This window comes from Scyliorhinus canicula, chromosome 11, assembly GCF_902713615.1.
Source record: "Scyliorhinus canicula chromosome 11, sScyCan1.1, whole genome shotgun sequence".
Lineage (NCBI taxonomy): Eukaryota > Metazoa > Chordata > Chondrichthyes > Carcharhiniformes > Scyliorhinidae > Scyliorhinus > Scyliorhinus canicula.
The window spans coordinates 24,671,490-24,686,303 of record NC_052156.1 but is presented as its reverse complement, the minus strand read 5'-3'; the positions used below and the strand labels follow the sequence as shown (position 1 = coordinate 24,686,303).

General features: G+C 46.8%; 3 protein-coding genes across 8 annotated transcripts in view; 1 reads left to right on the top strand and 2 right to left on the bottom strand.

Moving 5' to 3' along the window:
• The window catches only part of LOC119973940 (centromere protein P), a 400,035-nt gene that overhangs the window by 248,227 nt on the left and 136,994 nt on the right, over positions 1-14,814 (top strand). The window lies entirely within an intron of this gene.
• Positions 1,857-2,648, bottom strand: LOC119973942 (probable peptide chain release factor C12orf65 homolog, mitochondrial). Its single transcript, XM_038812608.1, has one exon. It carries the CDS (start codon positions 2,493-2,495, stop codon positions 1,977-1,979), a length of 519 nt encoding a protein of 172 aa, XP_038668536.1. The 5' UTR covers positions 2,496-2,648; the 3' UTR covers positions 1,857-1,976.
• The window catches only part of aspn (asporin (LRR class 1)), a 30,056-nt gene continuing 25,768 nt past the window's right edge, over positions 10,527-14,814 (bottom strand). For all 4 annotated transcript variants that reach the window (XM_038812597.1, XM_038812600.1, XM_038812598.1 and 1 more), the window contains exons 7-9: positions 13,727-13,820; positions 12,376-12,514; positions 10,527-11,389 (exon numbers count right to left, since the gene is read on the bottom strand). In XM_038812597.1, coding sequence (XP_038668525.1) covers positions 11,192-11,389; positions 12,376-12,514; positions 13,727-13,820 — 431 coding nt within the window. In that variant the 3' untranslated portion in view covers positions 10,527-11,191. The remainder of the gene's footprint in view (positions 11,390-12,375; positions 12,515-13,726; positions 13,821-14,814) is intronic.

The window sequence follows — 14,814 nt, the reverse complement described above, 5'->3', positions numbered from 1 at the left end:
TATCAACCCAACCCTGCGCACGAGGTGGAGGCATTCATTCTCTGGAGCACCTACTCCTCTTCCAAAATAGCCCCGTAAACTGCCGCCACTACCCCTTCTCCAGTCCCCCTGTTGTCAGCACCTCCTCCAGCAATGTGGAGGCCGGCTCTACCGGGAAGCTCTGTATCTCCTTTCTGGCAAATTCTCGAACCTGCATGTATCTAAATATTTCCCCCTGCTTCAGCCTATACTTCGCTCCCAGCTCCTTCAAGCCTGCAAACCGACCCCCAAGAAACAAATCTTGTAGTGTCCTAATTCCTTTCTCCTCCCATCTCCAAAAATTTCCATCCCACTTCCCTGGCTCAAATCCATGGTTCCCCGAATTTCCCTTGACCCTGCCCCCAACCTGAAGTGCTGGCGAAACCGCTTCCAAATTCTCAACAAAGCTATTACTAACGGACTCCCTAAGTATTTCCCCAGGGCCGTTGGGTGCGGCTCTGTTGCTAGTACCTTCAATCCCGACCCCCTACACAAACTCTCCTCCATTCTGACCCACTGGGAGTCAACCCCTCTGACCCAGCTCCGTTCCTTCTCCACATTCATCGCCTGTAGTAATACATCAAACCCCCTGCATGCCTTCCTCTCTGTAGTAGCACCTTTCTAATCCTGGCTGTTTTATTACACTTCTGGTAGTATGTTCTGTTATACTACTGAATGTAAAATATGTTACTCAATACTGTTGTTGATGAGGTTTTCTGAATCTTGATGAGAAAGAGTCCAGTCGTCCAGTAATAACAAAAGATTTATTGAGTATAATTTTGTGAGTTCTTTACTTTAATATTAATACTAGCAATAAGGTTAACAAGATCTAAATATAGTAACTATGTTTATCTACAGTAACATTCTGAGCTAATCGGCACTGCTGCCCTCTCGTCACAATACACTCAAAAGAGAGCGGGGAGCTGAATGAGCTTGCTTTTATACCCCTGTTAGTACTGCCGTCTAGTGATCATCTGATTCTACTGATTACATATTATGTACATGCACATACAGAGGTCACTACACTGGCCACCTTCCCTCCCCATATGAACGAGGTAATCATCCCTTCAATCTCACAAAAAATGCGTTTGGCAGGAATATCGGCAAGCATTGGAAAATAAACAGAAATCGCGGTAACACGTTCATTTTAACCGCCTGTACCCGACCCGCCAGTGACAGAGGGAGACCATCCCACCTTGCCGGATCAGCTTTCACCCTCCCCACCAAACTAGAAATGTTGTACCTATGGAGCCCCCCTCCCCAGTCCCGAGCAACCTGCACCTCCAGATATCTAAAGTGAGTCCCTTCCCTACGGAATGGCAGCCTCCCACCCACGCTGCCACCCCTGGCCGAAACACCACAAAATATTACAAAGGATATTTAATAGATAAATTAAAATGTTGTTTTGCAGTGTTTACATTTTCGGCTTTAAAAATCTGTTGTATTAATGACTAATCATAAAACTAAGCAAGGTCAATTGAAAACTGAATACATAGAAAATCGAACATAGAACATACAGTGCAGAAGGAGGCAATTCGGCCCATCGACTCTGCACCGACCCACTTAAGCCCTCACTTGCACCCTATCCCAGTAACCCCTCCTAACCTTTTTTGGATACTAAGGGCAATTTAGCCTGGCCAATCCACCTTACCTGCATGTCTTTGGACTGTGGGAGGAAACCGGAGCACCCGGAGGAAACCCACGCAGACACGGGGAGAACGGCAGACTCCGCACAGACAGTGACATTGTTGGAACCAACAATTCTACGGACACGTGCTTGTAGGATTAGAATAGTGGTTTTTTTTTTTTTTTTTTTTTTTTTTTTTTTGCTTTAAATCTGCATTTTAGATAGACATTTATTACCTTTCAAATCAACACATTGTTAGTTTTCCCATAATTACTCCAAATGTACTTGGTGCTGGTCAGACTGAAGAAACATCATGCAACAAATCACCAAGTTACTTTTTCACTTCGGTGACATCTGAAGATTCTTCTAATATGTCTTTGAATTGTCTTTTTCTTTCTAAATTATCTTTTGCTTTTCTTTTCTTCTCTTGTTTTTTCCATTGCTGTTCTTGTTTTTGCTTCATAATTTCACTGTTTACACCTTTATAATGGACATCAAGTTTTTCTTGCAAAATTGTTCTTGCTATTTTCCTGTTCTGGTCTACTGATCTGGTTTGATGGCACTTCACTACAATCCCAGATGGAACATGCTTCAACACCACACAGTTACTGGTTTTATTGGTTGCTTGACCTCCAGGACCACGTCCTCGAACAAACTGTTCCTCCAATTCATCTTCTAATACAACAGGCAGGTCTAGATAGCCCTTCTTCCCAGCAATAGGCATCAATAAACAAGTATGCTTGACTCCCAGAAATGGTTTTGCTGAACTGCTCAAATTCCATTGCCGCACAGAGAGTGCTTGTGCTCTTGCTGATGACAGTACAAAATTGTATAAAATGGAGGAAGTCATTGGATGCAGACCTTGAACTATGATGCAAGTTTTCTGCGACCCTACTTCATAATGTCTGAGTGGCCTCCCCCCAGCTCGAGCGGAGGCCTGACAATCCCGCCAGTAGTTGTTGTTGTTGGCGGGCCGCGGAGCCCCGCCTCCTGAGGAGGAGGAGCACGCGCCAGCCCCGGCAGCCAATCAGCTTCCGCCGGGCGGATGTTCGCTCGCGGCGCTTGAAAATAAACGGCCGCGGCCTGGCGCACGCGCGCTGGGGGCTCCAACCCTGCAGCCCGGGGCCTGCCCGAGGCTCCTAGAATAGTGGTTTTAATATACTCACAACAGAGCTAGCCTGTTAGCCATTGAACGTTCGGTGAACTGGCCGGCTGACCATGTGGCACTGATCTTTATACAGCAGCTCCAGGGGGGAGGAGTCCTGGGCGGAGCCAAGGGAGAAGCCCAGTACAATTCACGAGCATTCCCAGAGCTACTCCCCCTGGTGGTCAGGTAGTGAAACTGCACTTACAATATAGACACATGTATATAGATTATAATCCGATGTGAATCACATTCACCACATTCACCCCCTGTGAAAAAAATTGAGTTCAGCGGGGGGTGGTGGCTCACAGAGTTAGTCTGTCCGGTGGATGAATTGTTCTTTTCGATCTGCGGAGCACCAGGGTTGCAGCCTCTTGCGGTGGCTGGGTGGGTGTTGAGAGCTGGGGTACGATGGCAGACTCCGAGGCGGGTCTCGTCCGAACTTTATACACCTCTGGCTCGACCGGAGACTGGGGGTGGGCTGGTGCTGGCGCGTGGAACCGGTGGGGTGAGCGTGCGGAATCGGGGGCGCGAGGGGGGCGGCACCATAGGGAACGGGGTAAGGGGTTCCTCAGCGGGGGTGGGTGGGGGGGCTGGATCCAGCGGGTGCCATGTCCCGAAGGGATACTGCGTCCTGGCGACCGTCCGGGAACTCCACGAATGCGTACTGGGGGTTGGAATGGAGGAGGCGCACCTTTTCAACAAGGGGGTCAGTTTTGTGCCCCCTGACGTACTTCCTCAGGAGGACTGGGCCTGGTGTCCTCAGCCACGCCGGAAGTGAGACCCCCGTGGTAGTGCCCCTAGAGAAAATGAAGAGTCTCTCGTGAGGGGTTTGATTTGTAGCTGTACAGAGGAGGGATCTGATTGCGTGGAGCGCATCTGGGAGGACTTCTTGCCATTGGGAGACTTGGAGTTTTCTAGCCCGGAGGGTCAGTAGGACAGTCTTCCAGACCGTCGCGTTCTCCCTCTCCACCTGTCCGTTCCCCCTGGGGTTGTAGCTGGTCGTCCTGCTCGAGGCGATGCCCTTGTCGAGCAGGTACTGACGCAGCTCGTCGCTCATAAAGGACGAACCCCGGTCGCTGTGCACGTAGCTGGGGAAACCGAACAGGATGAAGACACTATGCAGGGCCCTAATGACTGTATGGGAGGTCATATCAAGGCATGGAATGGCAAAAGGGAATCGGGAGAACTCGTCGATGATGTTGAGGAAATAAATGTTCTTGTTAGTGGAGGGGAGTGGCCCTTTGAAATCGATTGCAAGGCGTTCAAAGGGCCTAGAAGCCTTGACCAGGTGGGCCCTGTCTGGTCTATAGAAGTGCGGTTTGCACTCTGCACAGATCGGGCAGTCCCTGGTGACCGCTTTTACCTCCTCGTTGGAGAAAGGCAGGTTTCGGGCTCTGCTGTAGTGGGCGAGCCGGGTGACCCCTGGATGGCAGAGGTCAACGTGGATGGCTTTCAGATGGCTGATCTGCGCGCTGGCGCATGTCCCGCGGGATAGGGCATCCGAGGACCTGTTGAGCTTCCCCGGTCGATATTTAATATCGTAACTATTGGTGGAGAGTTCGATCCTCCACCGAAGGATTTTATCATTTTTTATTTTGCCCCTTTGCGAGTTGTCAAACATAAAGGTCGTTGGTCGGTGATGAGGGTGAACCTCCTACCTGCGAGAGAGTTCCTCCAGTGACGAACAGCCTCCACAATGACTTGTGCTTCCTTCTCGACTGAGGAGTGTCGGAGTTCTGAAGCGGATAGGGTACGGGAGACAAATGCAACGGGCCTCCCTGCCTGATTTAAAGTGGCTGCTAGAGCTACCTCTGAGGCTTTGCTCTCAACCTGAAAGGGAGTGGATTCATCCACCGCCCGCATGGCTGCTTTGGCGATGCCCTCCTTGATGCAGCAGAAGGCCTGGCGGGCCTCAGCTGACAGGGGAAATCGTGTGGCCTTAAAAAGTGGGCGGGCTTTGTCCGCATATTGAGCGACCCACTGGGCGTAGTATGAGAAGAACCCCAAGCACCGTTTGAGGGCCTTGGGGCAATGAGGGAGGGGGAGTTCTAAGAGGGGGCGCATGCGGTCCGGGTCTGGGCCCAGGACTCCGTTCTCCACGACGTAGCCGAGGATGGCCAGTCTGTTTGTGCAGAAAACGCATTTCTCCTTGTTATAAGTGAGATTTAATTTCTGTGCCGTTTGGAGAAAACGGTGGAGGTTGGCGTCGTGGTCCTGCTGGTCATAGCCGCAGATGGTAACATTGTCCAGATACGGAAACGTGGCCCGCAGCCCGTACTGGTCTACCATTCGGTCGATTGCTCGTTGGAACACCGAAACCCCGTTAGTGACGCCGAAAGGGACCCGGAGGAAATGGAAGAGGCGGCCATCGGCCTCGAATGCCGTGTCGTGGCGGTCCTCCAGGCGGATTGGGAGCTGGTGGTATGCAGACTTCAGATTCACCGTGGAAAATAGCCGATATTGGGCGATCTGATTAACCATGTCTGCAATTCTGAGGAGGGGATACGCGTCTAGGAGCGTAAAGCGATTTATGGTCTGGCTATAGTCGACGATCATGCAAAATTTTTCCCCAGTCTTGACGACCACCACCTGAGCTCTCTAAGGACTATTACTGGCCTCTATGATCCCCTCACTGAGCAGCCTTCGGACCTCCGATCGGATAAAGACCCTGTCCTGTAGGCTGTATCGCCTGCTGCGAGTAGCTACTGGTTTTCAATCTGGAGTGAGATTGGCAAAGAGAGGAGGGGGGGAGATGCGCAGCGTGGCTAGGCTGCAGATAGTGAGTGGGGGCAGGGGCCCGCCGAAGCTGAGGGTGAGGCTCTTGAGGTTGCACTGGAAACCCAGGCCTAATAAGAGTGGCGCGCAGAGGTCGGGCAGGACATAAAGTTTAAATTTCGAATAACTAGCGCCTCGAATTGTGAGGGTAGCAACGGTGTGTCCTTGGATTTGGACTGAGTGGGAGCCCGAAGCGAGGGCAATAGTTTGGCTCACCGGAAAAATAGAAAGCTAACAGCGTCTTACCAGCTCTGGATGTATAAAGCTCTCGGTGCTCCTGGAGTCAAAGAGGCATGGCGTGCAGTACCCGTTGGTCTGGACCTCCGCCATCGAACTTCGTAGGTGCTTGGGGCGGGATTGATCCAGGGTGACTTCGCTGAGTTGCGGGTAGTCGGCGGCTCGATCAGCTGTGCTGGAGTGGCCCCGCGATGACTGCCCTCTGAGTTCGTAGTCGTCGAGGTGAGTTTCAGAGTTTGAAGGGGATGGATCCCAAGATGGCTGCCCCCATGAGTCGCAGATGGCCGGCCACATGGAGGAGGATTGCCAAGATGGCTGCCCCCATGAGTCGCACATGGCCGGCTGCATGGAGGAGGATTGCCAAGATGGCCTCCCCCATGAGTCGCACATGTCGGGTGGGGGCGGAGTCGGCATGCAGGCTGCAGCATTTCGGGGCCTGCAGGCCTGTGAATTCAGGGAAAGAGTGCTTTGAGCCGTGGGAGGGTTAGAGGCTGGGGCGGAACAAGTGCTTTGAGCCGTGGGAGAGTTAGAGGCTGGGACTTTCTTCGCCAGACACACTCTGGCATAGTGTCCTTTTCGTCCGCAGCTGCTGCAGGTCGCGTTACGGGCCGGGCAGTGCTGCCGCGGGTGCTGGCTTTGGCCACAGAAATGGCCGGCTGGAGCAGCCGAGTAGCTGGCTGGGGCAGCAGAGTAACTGTCTTTGGCAGTGCGGTAGCTGGGGGGGGCCTGGCGGCACAGGCTTGGGGGGACTGTTGGTCGGGGGTCCACGATGAGGTTGCGGGGTCCGCGGGAAACGAGGTGAGGCTGCGGAAGGAAACTTCCATAGTGGTAGCAGCCTCCACAGTAGTGTCTAAGTCCTGGGCCCTCTTTTCTAGCAGTCTTTGGCGCACATAGTTAGACCTAAGGCCCGCCACGAAAACGTCCTGCACAGCACGCTCCCCATGTTCAGCCGTGGTAACGGCTTGATAATTACTGTCATTGGAAAGATTGTTCAATTCCCTTACAAACTCGGCTAGCGTTTCTGTAGGCCGCTGACGGCGAGTCGTAAACACGTGGCGTGCATAAACCTCGTTAATTGGCCTAACATACATTTTGTCCAATATTGCCAGCGCTGTGGTGTAAGAACCGGCCGGATTCAGCTGTGTGGAGATTCTGTGGCTTACCCTCGCGTGCAGTAGGCTGAGTTTTTGTTCCTCCGTTGTTCCGGCGGTGCTGGCTTCTGTCAGGTAGGCTTTAAAACATCTCAGCCAGTGGGAAAAAATTTCCTTAGCCTCTGCATCCTGTGGGTCGAGTTCTAGGCGTCCGGGCTTGAGTGCTGCTTCCATGATTTCTTCGACTGTTTCCTGAGTATATTAAATTGTTGGAACCAACAATTCTACGGACACGTGCTTGTAGGATTAGAATAGCGGTTTTAATATACTCACAACAGAGCCAGCCTGTTAGCCATTGAACTTTCGGTGAACTGGCCGGCTGACCATGTGGCACTGATCTTTATACAGAGGCTCCAGGGGGAGGAGTCCTGGGCGGAGCCAAGGGAGAAGCCCAGTACAATTCTCGAGCATTCCCAGAGCTACTCCCCCTAGTGGTCAGGTAGTGCAACTGCACTTACAATATAGACACATATATACACAGATTATAATCCGGTGTAAATCACATTCACCACAGTGACCCAGCGAGGAATCGAACCTGGGACCCTGCCGCTGTGAAGCCACAGTGCTAGCCACTTGTGTTCCCGGTCTGCAGCAATTGCTACAGCAATTTTTATATTAACACCTTCACCTGCGAAAATAAATGTTCTCTACAAAGACACAATAAAAACTCTATTGTACTTTATTAGTTAGCCTTTGGTCAAAAATATGATATTCCGTAGCCATATTTTTCTTTAAAAAAAGCACTCAACACCTGATTGTTAAATGGACCTTTATTAATTAAAAGTAATTACATAAAAAGAATAACAAAAGTAATCCTCCATTTGATATGCCAATACAATACATCTGGTTCTAAATTATTTTTTGTGATTCTCGTGATAATTGACCGTGCTATGGTATTTATCACAATATGTGTGTAAGATATTTATACGCAAATTTTTTCTTGGTTAACTTTCCCAACATTTAACCAAATGTATTCAGAATGATAAGGATATAAGGGAATGCAAACCAAATTACTTTTTGTGTATGAATACAGGGAGTTCATTGTAGAACAATCATGCAAGGATTTAGTCTCAGAATACTATTCACAGAAAACAACTCAGAGCTACCAGTGTAATCACCAGTATTTATTACTGTTATGATTATAATTTATTGATAGTGGAAATAAATTTGCTGATGATAATGAAAAGCAATAAAAATATAATTAGGAGGATGAGGGTAATGTTAAAATCAACCTCTATGTTATGACAGGAAAAGTACAACTGTTAATCATTACTAGCTGGGTAGTACTGTAAGTTTAGTGTGTGAAACCACAGATAAGGGCCAAATCCAAGGATTTGGCTGGCGATGGAAAACTTTTATAATTATAATAGTTTGGTAAAGTAATTGGCTATTGCTGCTAAAAACCAATATTCATACTGAACTGCTTTGTGGAAGCTACCAGGTTATCCAAAATTTGTTTCCCCTACTCTTTTATCATCAATGTACAATTATCTCACCACATCTCGTATCACCATTGCATAGATTATTGTCCTGACAGCTGCTTGAATAATGTTGAAATAATGTCCAAAAGGATGTCCTTTTAAAAAAGAATTAACATTAAAATTATGTTTTTATATCAACATGGAGGGCACGATCTAACGTAAAAGTTTCTACGTGTCTATTATAACCTGCCCAGATCCTATTGACTGAGGACAATTGGTTACCCCATGATATTTGAGGAATATAAGCTCCCCCAATGCGGTGGGGGAGGAGGGAATGAAGGATGGGGGAGTGTAGGGCGGGTATGAAGGGGCTGAAGGATGGGGGTCCTGGAAGGAGGCAGGACCCGAAATAAGGAGTGTAAAGGCCTGAAAATGGGGGCCCTCGGTGACCCCATAGTGGGGTGTCATCACTTAGGGAGGTGAATAGCACAGCTGTATAAATAGAGCTGGCTAGTGTGGTACTGGCTAGAGAGGGAGCCAGTAGTGAACTCCTGGCCCTGTGTACATATTCTTGTAAATAAAGTTACTTTCTGCTTGACTGTACAAACTCATGCTGGATTCTTCGTGGCCCTCACAAAAGTGTCATTTGGGGCGTGTTTTACTGGGGTTTCTCGCTGGCCCTTTTGGCAAGTTCCCCACCGCTATCTAACCACATTTAGTCACTTTGTGGGATCTGGGGAGTTTCTCCCCGGTTAAGTCCACAAACACTCAGAATTATTTTCATAAGCAGGGAACTGAACTCATTGGTCAGACTGACTCTTCAGTGATCTAGCCACCATTTTGAAAGGAGGCCCCGATCTCTAAGTAGGCTTTCCCCTACCCATGGACAATGTCACTCCCCACACACATGGAAATTCCCCCCCCCTCCTCTTGATGACACCCCGTTATGGGGTCACTGAGGGCCCCCGTTTTTAGGCCTTCCCACTCTTCATTTCGGGCCTTCCTCATCCTTCATACCCCTCCTCGAATCTCCTTTCACGGGCATGACTCCCCCAGGCCCAGACCTTTGGTACCCTGGCTTTGCAGTGCCACCCTGGCACCTTGGCAGTGCCTGGGTGGCAGTGCCAAGATTCCAGCCTCACAGTGCCACGCTGCCCGTGTTCCAGGGGGAGGGTCAGACGGCTACGGTGTCCCGTCCCTGACCACCCACCACCCAGGGGCTTCCGATGGCCCGGGTGCCGTTCTGTCTGGTCCATGTTTCTGTGGATCAGTAATGAACGGCGCCAACAGGGGGCTTCTTGGGGAGGTGGCTGGATGCCGGGAGCCCCGTACATCCTGGGTGAGCACGCCTAAGTGGGTTATAAACTGATTTAGGTGCATGAGGCTTGACCACATCCATTTTGAGCAGGATCCTAATCGCGACGCCTTGCAAGACCTGGGTAGATCTCACAAGGCATGCTGGCTGCCTAGAAGCACACAAAGGCTTCTCCCGGCATCTACTGGCCGCATCACGCTCCCATTCAGGTGCAACGCAGCCAGTAGATCAGACCTATAGAATCCTTCTATACTTATTAGGGAAACCAAATTTAAAGTGGTTACTGTTAGGAGAAATTTCACACTAAGAGAATTCTCCTGATAAAATCACTTTTTGTGTGAAAGAGCTTTGAAATATCCAGATATTTGTATTTAGTAATGTGAATTGGATGGAAAATATGAATTTAATGCTAAAAAATGAAACATATATTTTGAATTTGCACTTGGAATATTGCGCACAGTTCTGGTTGCCACACTACCAGAAGGATGCGGAGGCTTTGGAAAGGGTGGAGAGGAGGTTTACCAGGATGTTGCCTGGTCTGGAGGATGTTAGCTATGCGGAGATGCTGAATAGACTGGACTGTTTTCATTAGAACGACGGAGGTTGATGGGTGATCTGATAGAGGTCTACAAGATTATGAGGTACGTGGATAGAGTGGATGGGCAGGCACTCTTTTCCAGGGTAGAGGGGTCAGTCACCAGGGGGCATAGATTTAAGTTCCATTGTGCAAAGTTTAGAGGAGATATGCGAGGCAGAGGGTGGCGAGTGCCTGGAACGCGTTGCCAGGGCAGGTTGTGGAAGCAGATACATTAACGGCATTCGAAAGGCATCTGGACAAATACATGGATAGGATGGGTATGGACGGATATGGCATTAGGAAGTGCTGAGGGTTTTTTCCAAGGTTGGTATGACCGGTACAGGCTTGGAGGGCCGAAGGGCTTGTTCCTGTACTGTATTGCTCTTTGAATTATGAGACGAAGACTGTGAAAGGATACAAATGCATTTTTCTTTTTGGTTTAAGTCGTGTCAAAATAAACGCTTAAGAAGTTGACCACGTGCTTACCAGTTAATTCAATATATGCATTCGATGTCTCTTCCTGAGAAACCAAAAGTGCACTGTGACATGGAATTAAATCAACTATCTTATTGACACACTGGACTTGTTTCAATTTGGATGGGAGTTTGGGAGAGGAAATACTTGCCTATACAATCAGAAGTGATTCTTTCCTTTAACCACATCACAGTTCTGTAATCAGTGGCCATTTTCGTTCATATAAAAGGCACCAAGGGCAATATTTTATTGAAATGGGTACTTGAAGTGAAATTTCTCTTTTATCAACCTGGCAGCAAATTCCGATTCTTTGGAATCACACTTTCTAAACCATGTACTCACATGATTTTGCAATTTGTTAATAGTGCAGGCAAACAAGTTTTTCCTGTTTTTGCTGAAAAGAATTTCATGTTTCATGTCATTTAACTTATGATGCTTGTATCCATTGTTTATTTTCTGAAATTTCCAAACTGCACACCATAAGCACCAGAAACGCATCGGAAAGAAGCTGGTTGAATTTCCCAGTGCTTCACTGGATTGCCAAAAAGACTGATTCCACTATAGAGGATCTTCTTAATGCTTGATTCCTTTGGACAGAAGTCATCTACTTCAATTTTGCTAATATCGTTATTATGAAGATACACCGCCTGTTAAGAGATATTTTAGAAAAGCTGAAATGTCTGCATTTGAACATTGTAAAAATGTAGTCATAAGTGTATTATACTTGTTTAGTCTGGGCTTACTTTCATAAAATTAAGCAGTTTGATTCTCAGCAAGGAAAGTATATTTTCAGATAAGACTCAGACTACTACTTAGAACCTGAGCAGAAACTCTTTTCGTTTAAACACGGTGAAAATTCATGAATTGTGTGAACTTCTTTCATGCCTGTCAAGGAATCCAAACCATTGTTCATCTTTGTTTTGTTACTTCCTTCTGTTGCTTCAATAAGTTGCAGAAATAACTTTGTGTAATTGAAACACATCTCTGCACCTCTATCCTGGAATTCCAAACTCATTTACTGTTTCCAATTGTATCTATCTTATTACTTAGCAATGGCCAGAATATATCAGTTATTTGTCCATATGCAGCACATCCTTATCATCATAAAAAAGTTCAATAAGCTGCTGCTTTGCTCAGTTTAATTAGCTGATGTGTCCTCCAATTGAAAAAAATTGTAGTAAGTGAAATAACACTTTTCAAATTTGGTGACGAGTACTAAGTATGATGGGTGTTTGAGACACATGGGAGGTATTTTATGCTCTCTCCCCATGGTGAGTTTTGGGCGGGGAAGGCATTTATTCGGTTGAGATGGTGGTGGGTGGAGACCCGTTACCTTCCTGTCGCCATTTCGATTAAGCACGTGGCGGGAATGCCCATGGATGAATTTCTGCCCTGCTGCCGATTAAAGGCCCTCATTCCACCGCTAGAAACATAGAAAATAGGAGTAGGCCGTTCGTCCCTTTAAGCCTGCTCCACCATCCCAAAACCTAAGTCTGTTATTATGCAAAATCACATGGTCATGTCTTGTTGATCCATTTGCCTTTTACAAAATGCTTCAGCTTTTTACAATTATTGTAAAGAAGTGTGGAAATCAAATAAAATATATGAATCAATGTAGCTATTTGTTCTTTACCTGCAGATACTTGAGGTCCTTTATACCAGCAGGCACTTTCCTAACTTTGTTGTTCTCCAAATGAATCTGTCGTAGATGAGGAAGATAAGCTAAGCTTCCATTTTCAATGTCTTTAATTTGGTTGTAGGATAAGTCCAGTCTGTAACATGACAAGGAAATGCCTTATATGTTCAGTACATGGAACATACATTTTCATAAAGAGCTCTGTTGATCACTGTGGTCCCAGGCTCAAACTCCTTATACTACCTGTAGTATTAGTAATGCCTGTAGGTGATGCTTTATTGAAAATATTTTTTTTAAACATTTTTTATACATACAAAACAAATAAACATCCCAAAAAAAAACCCACCTCCCCCCAACATCTAACGGTGACCAGTTCCTTGAAATACATGACAAATGGCTGCCATCTTGGAAAAAACTCCCATTCAACCCTCTCCATGTATATTTAATTTTCTCAAGGTACAAAAACTCCATGAGATCACCCAGCCACACCGAGGCACTGGGTATAGAAGCTGATCTCCACTCCAACAGAGCCCACCTGCGAGCAATCAGCGAGGCGAAGGCTAAGACATCTGCCCCCGCACCCGTCTGCAGCTCCGGCCAGTCCGACACCTCGGAAATGGCCTCTAGGGGCTCTGGCTCTAATTCCATTTGTAAGATCGCCGACATGGTGCTGAAGAATGAATCCCAGATGTTCGCCAGCTTAGGACATGTCCAGAACATATGAACAAGATTTGCTAGGCCCCTCCCACACCCCTCGCACTTATCCTCTACCCCCTCAAACAACCGACATCCTAGCCCTTGTTAAATGTGCCTGATGAACCACTTTTAACTGTATGAGCACAAGCTTCGTACAAGACGACGTGGCATCCACCCCCTTTAGGGCTTCACACCACAACCCCTCCTCCATCTCCCCTCCTAACTCTTCCTCCCATTTGACCTTAATTCCCCCCCCCCCCCCCCCCCCCCCCCCATAAATGCAATGGCTTCTGCCAGAATCCTCCCGTAAATGCTCGAGGTATGGGTTTCCTCTGGGTGCTCCTGTTTTCTCCCACAGTCCAAAGATGTGCAGGTTAAGTGGCTTGGCCATGCTAACTTGCCCCTTACTGTCCAATGGTCAGGTGGAGTTACGGGAATAGGATGGGGGGGTTGGGCCTGGATGGGGTGCTCTTTCGGAAGGTCAGTGCAGACTCGACGGGCCGAATGGCCTTCTGCGCTGTTGGGATTCTATGATACTTAAGTCTTTCAGTCTGTCCCTTTGTAATTTCTCTGTTCACAAGTACATTCAAAATAATGTCTCTCAGAAATTGACATCACATTTGAATTTTATTTTAAAACGCGAAAATGTTACCTGTACAAATCTTTATATCGTCTAAAATCTTCAAGTTCTATTGATGAAATTTTATTGTGATCAAGGTACAGCTCATACAGGTTGGCAGGTAAATCTTTGGGTGCAAAATTGAGTATAATTAGTATAAATAATCACAGATATAGTTGGCCATGTGCAAATAATTTCTGGACACAGACATGGAACAGAGGCTTGTTCCTGGAGTTGAGGTTTTGATAGAAATCTTTATCGGAGACTTTTGGGAGCAATGGTGCATGGTCATTGAATAGCCCACGTTCTCTGATCAGCAGCGTAATGATCAGAGATCACATATTACAGAACTGTTTTAACAGTGCTAATTTCAGCCTTGCAGATTAGAGGCTAAAATGCAATCTGTTTTTTTTTAAGTTTCTGTAATGGAATTAGCAGGGAGCTCGACTAGCTTGAGTTACATTAAGAAAACCGTTTAAAGCTTGTGTTTGGAGGGAAAGCAAGAGACATATTTACTATTTAAAGTAGTGGGAGGAGTTAGAGAAATATATACATATACACCATTGTTATACTGTTTGTTGATCATTCATAAATCTTAGGGAAGTGAAAACAACCTGTTAATTGAAGAAATTGAGTTCTCAATTTTAATGAGTAAAAATATCCAGTCAACCTTGCAAAATTAGGCTAATTATGTGGCAGCCCATGATATATTCTAGCAACTGGTGTACAGGATAACTGTTCTCTGCTATCCTGTCTGTGTCTCACCACTATTTACTTAGATACTCAGTGGAAAGGGTGTACTTCAGATTTTTGGGGATATGTGAAGATGGAAATACTTCAACTGTAATCCAAAATCCAAGTTTTTTTTCCACTGATGTACAATCTCTAATGGATTCAGATGGCCACTTGGAACAAAACATTTGAGATACGCTTTTGAAATTCACAGGATGTTTTAAACTCTGGTAGAACTATAATGACATATATATTCAAACAAAACCTACTGGATATTTGTGTTTGAAATAAATAACTTTACCCCTTTCTTGGTTATGTCACCGATATAATGTATGTTGTGAAGTTATTATGGATCAATTCAACCTCAGACATTTCCTTTGAGTAAATCT

Bases quoted from the DNA above. Each gene is read 5' to 3' on its own strand.
- LOC119973942 (XM_038812608.1), bottom strand. From the start codon at position 2,495: ATGACTTCCTCCATTTTATACAATTTTGTACTGTCATCAGCAAGAGCA.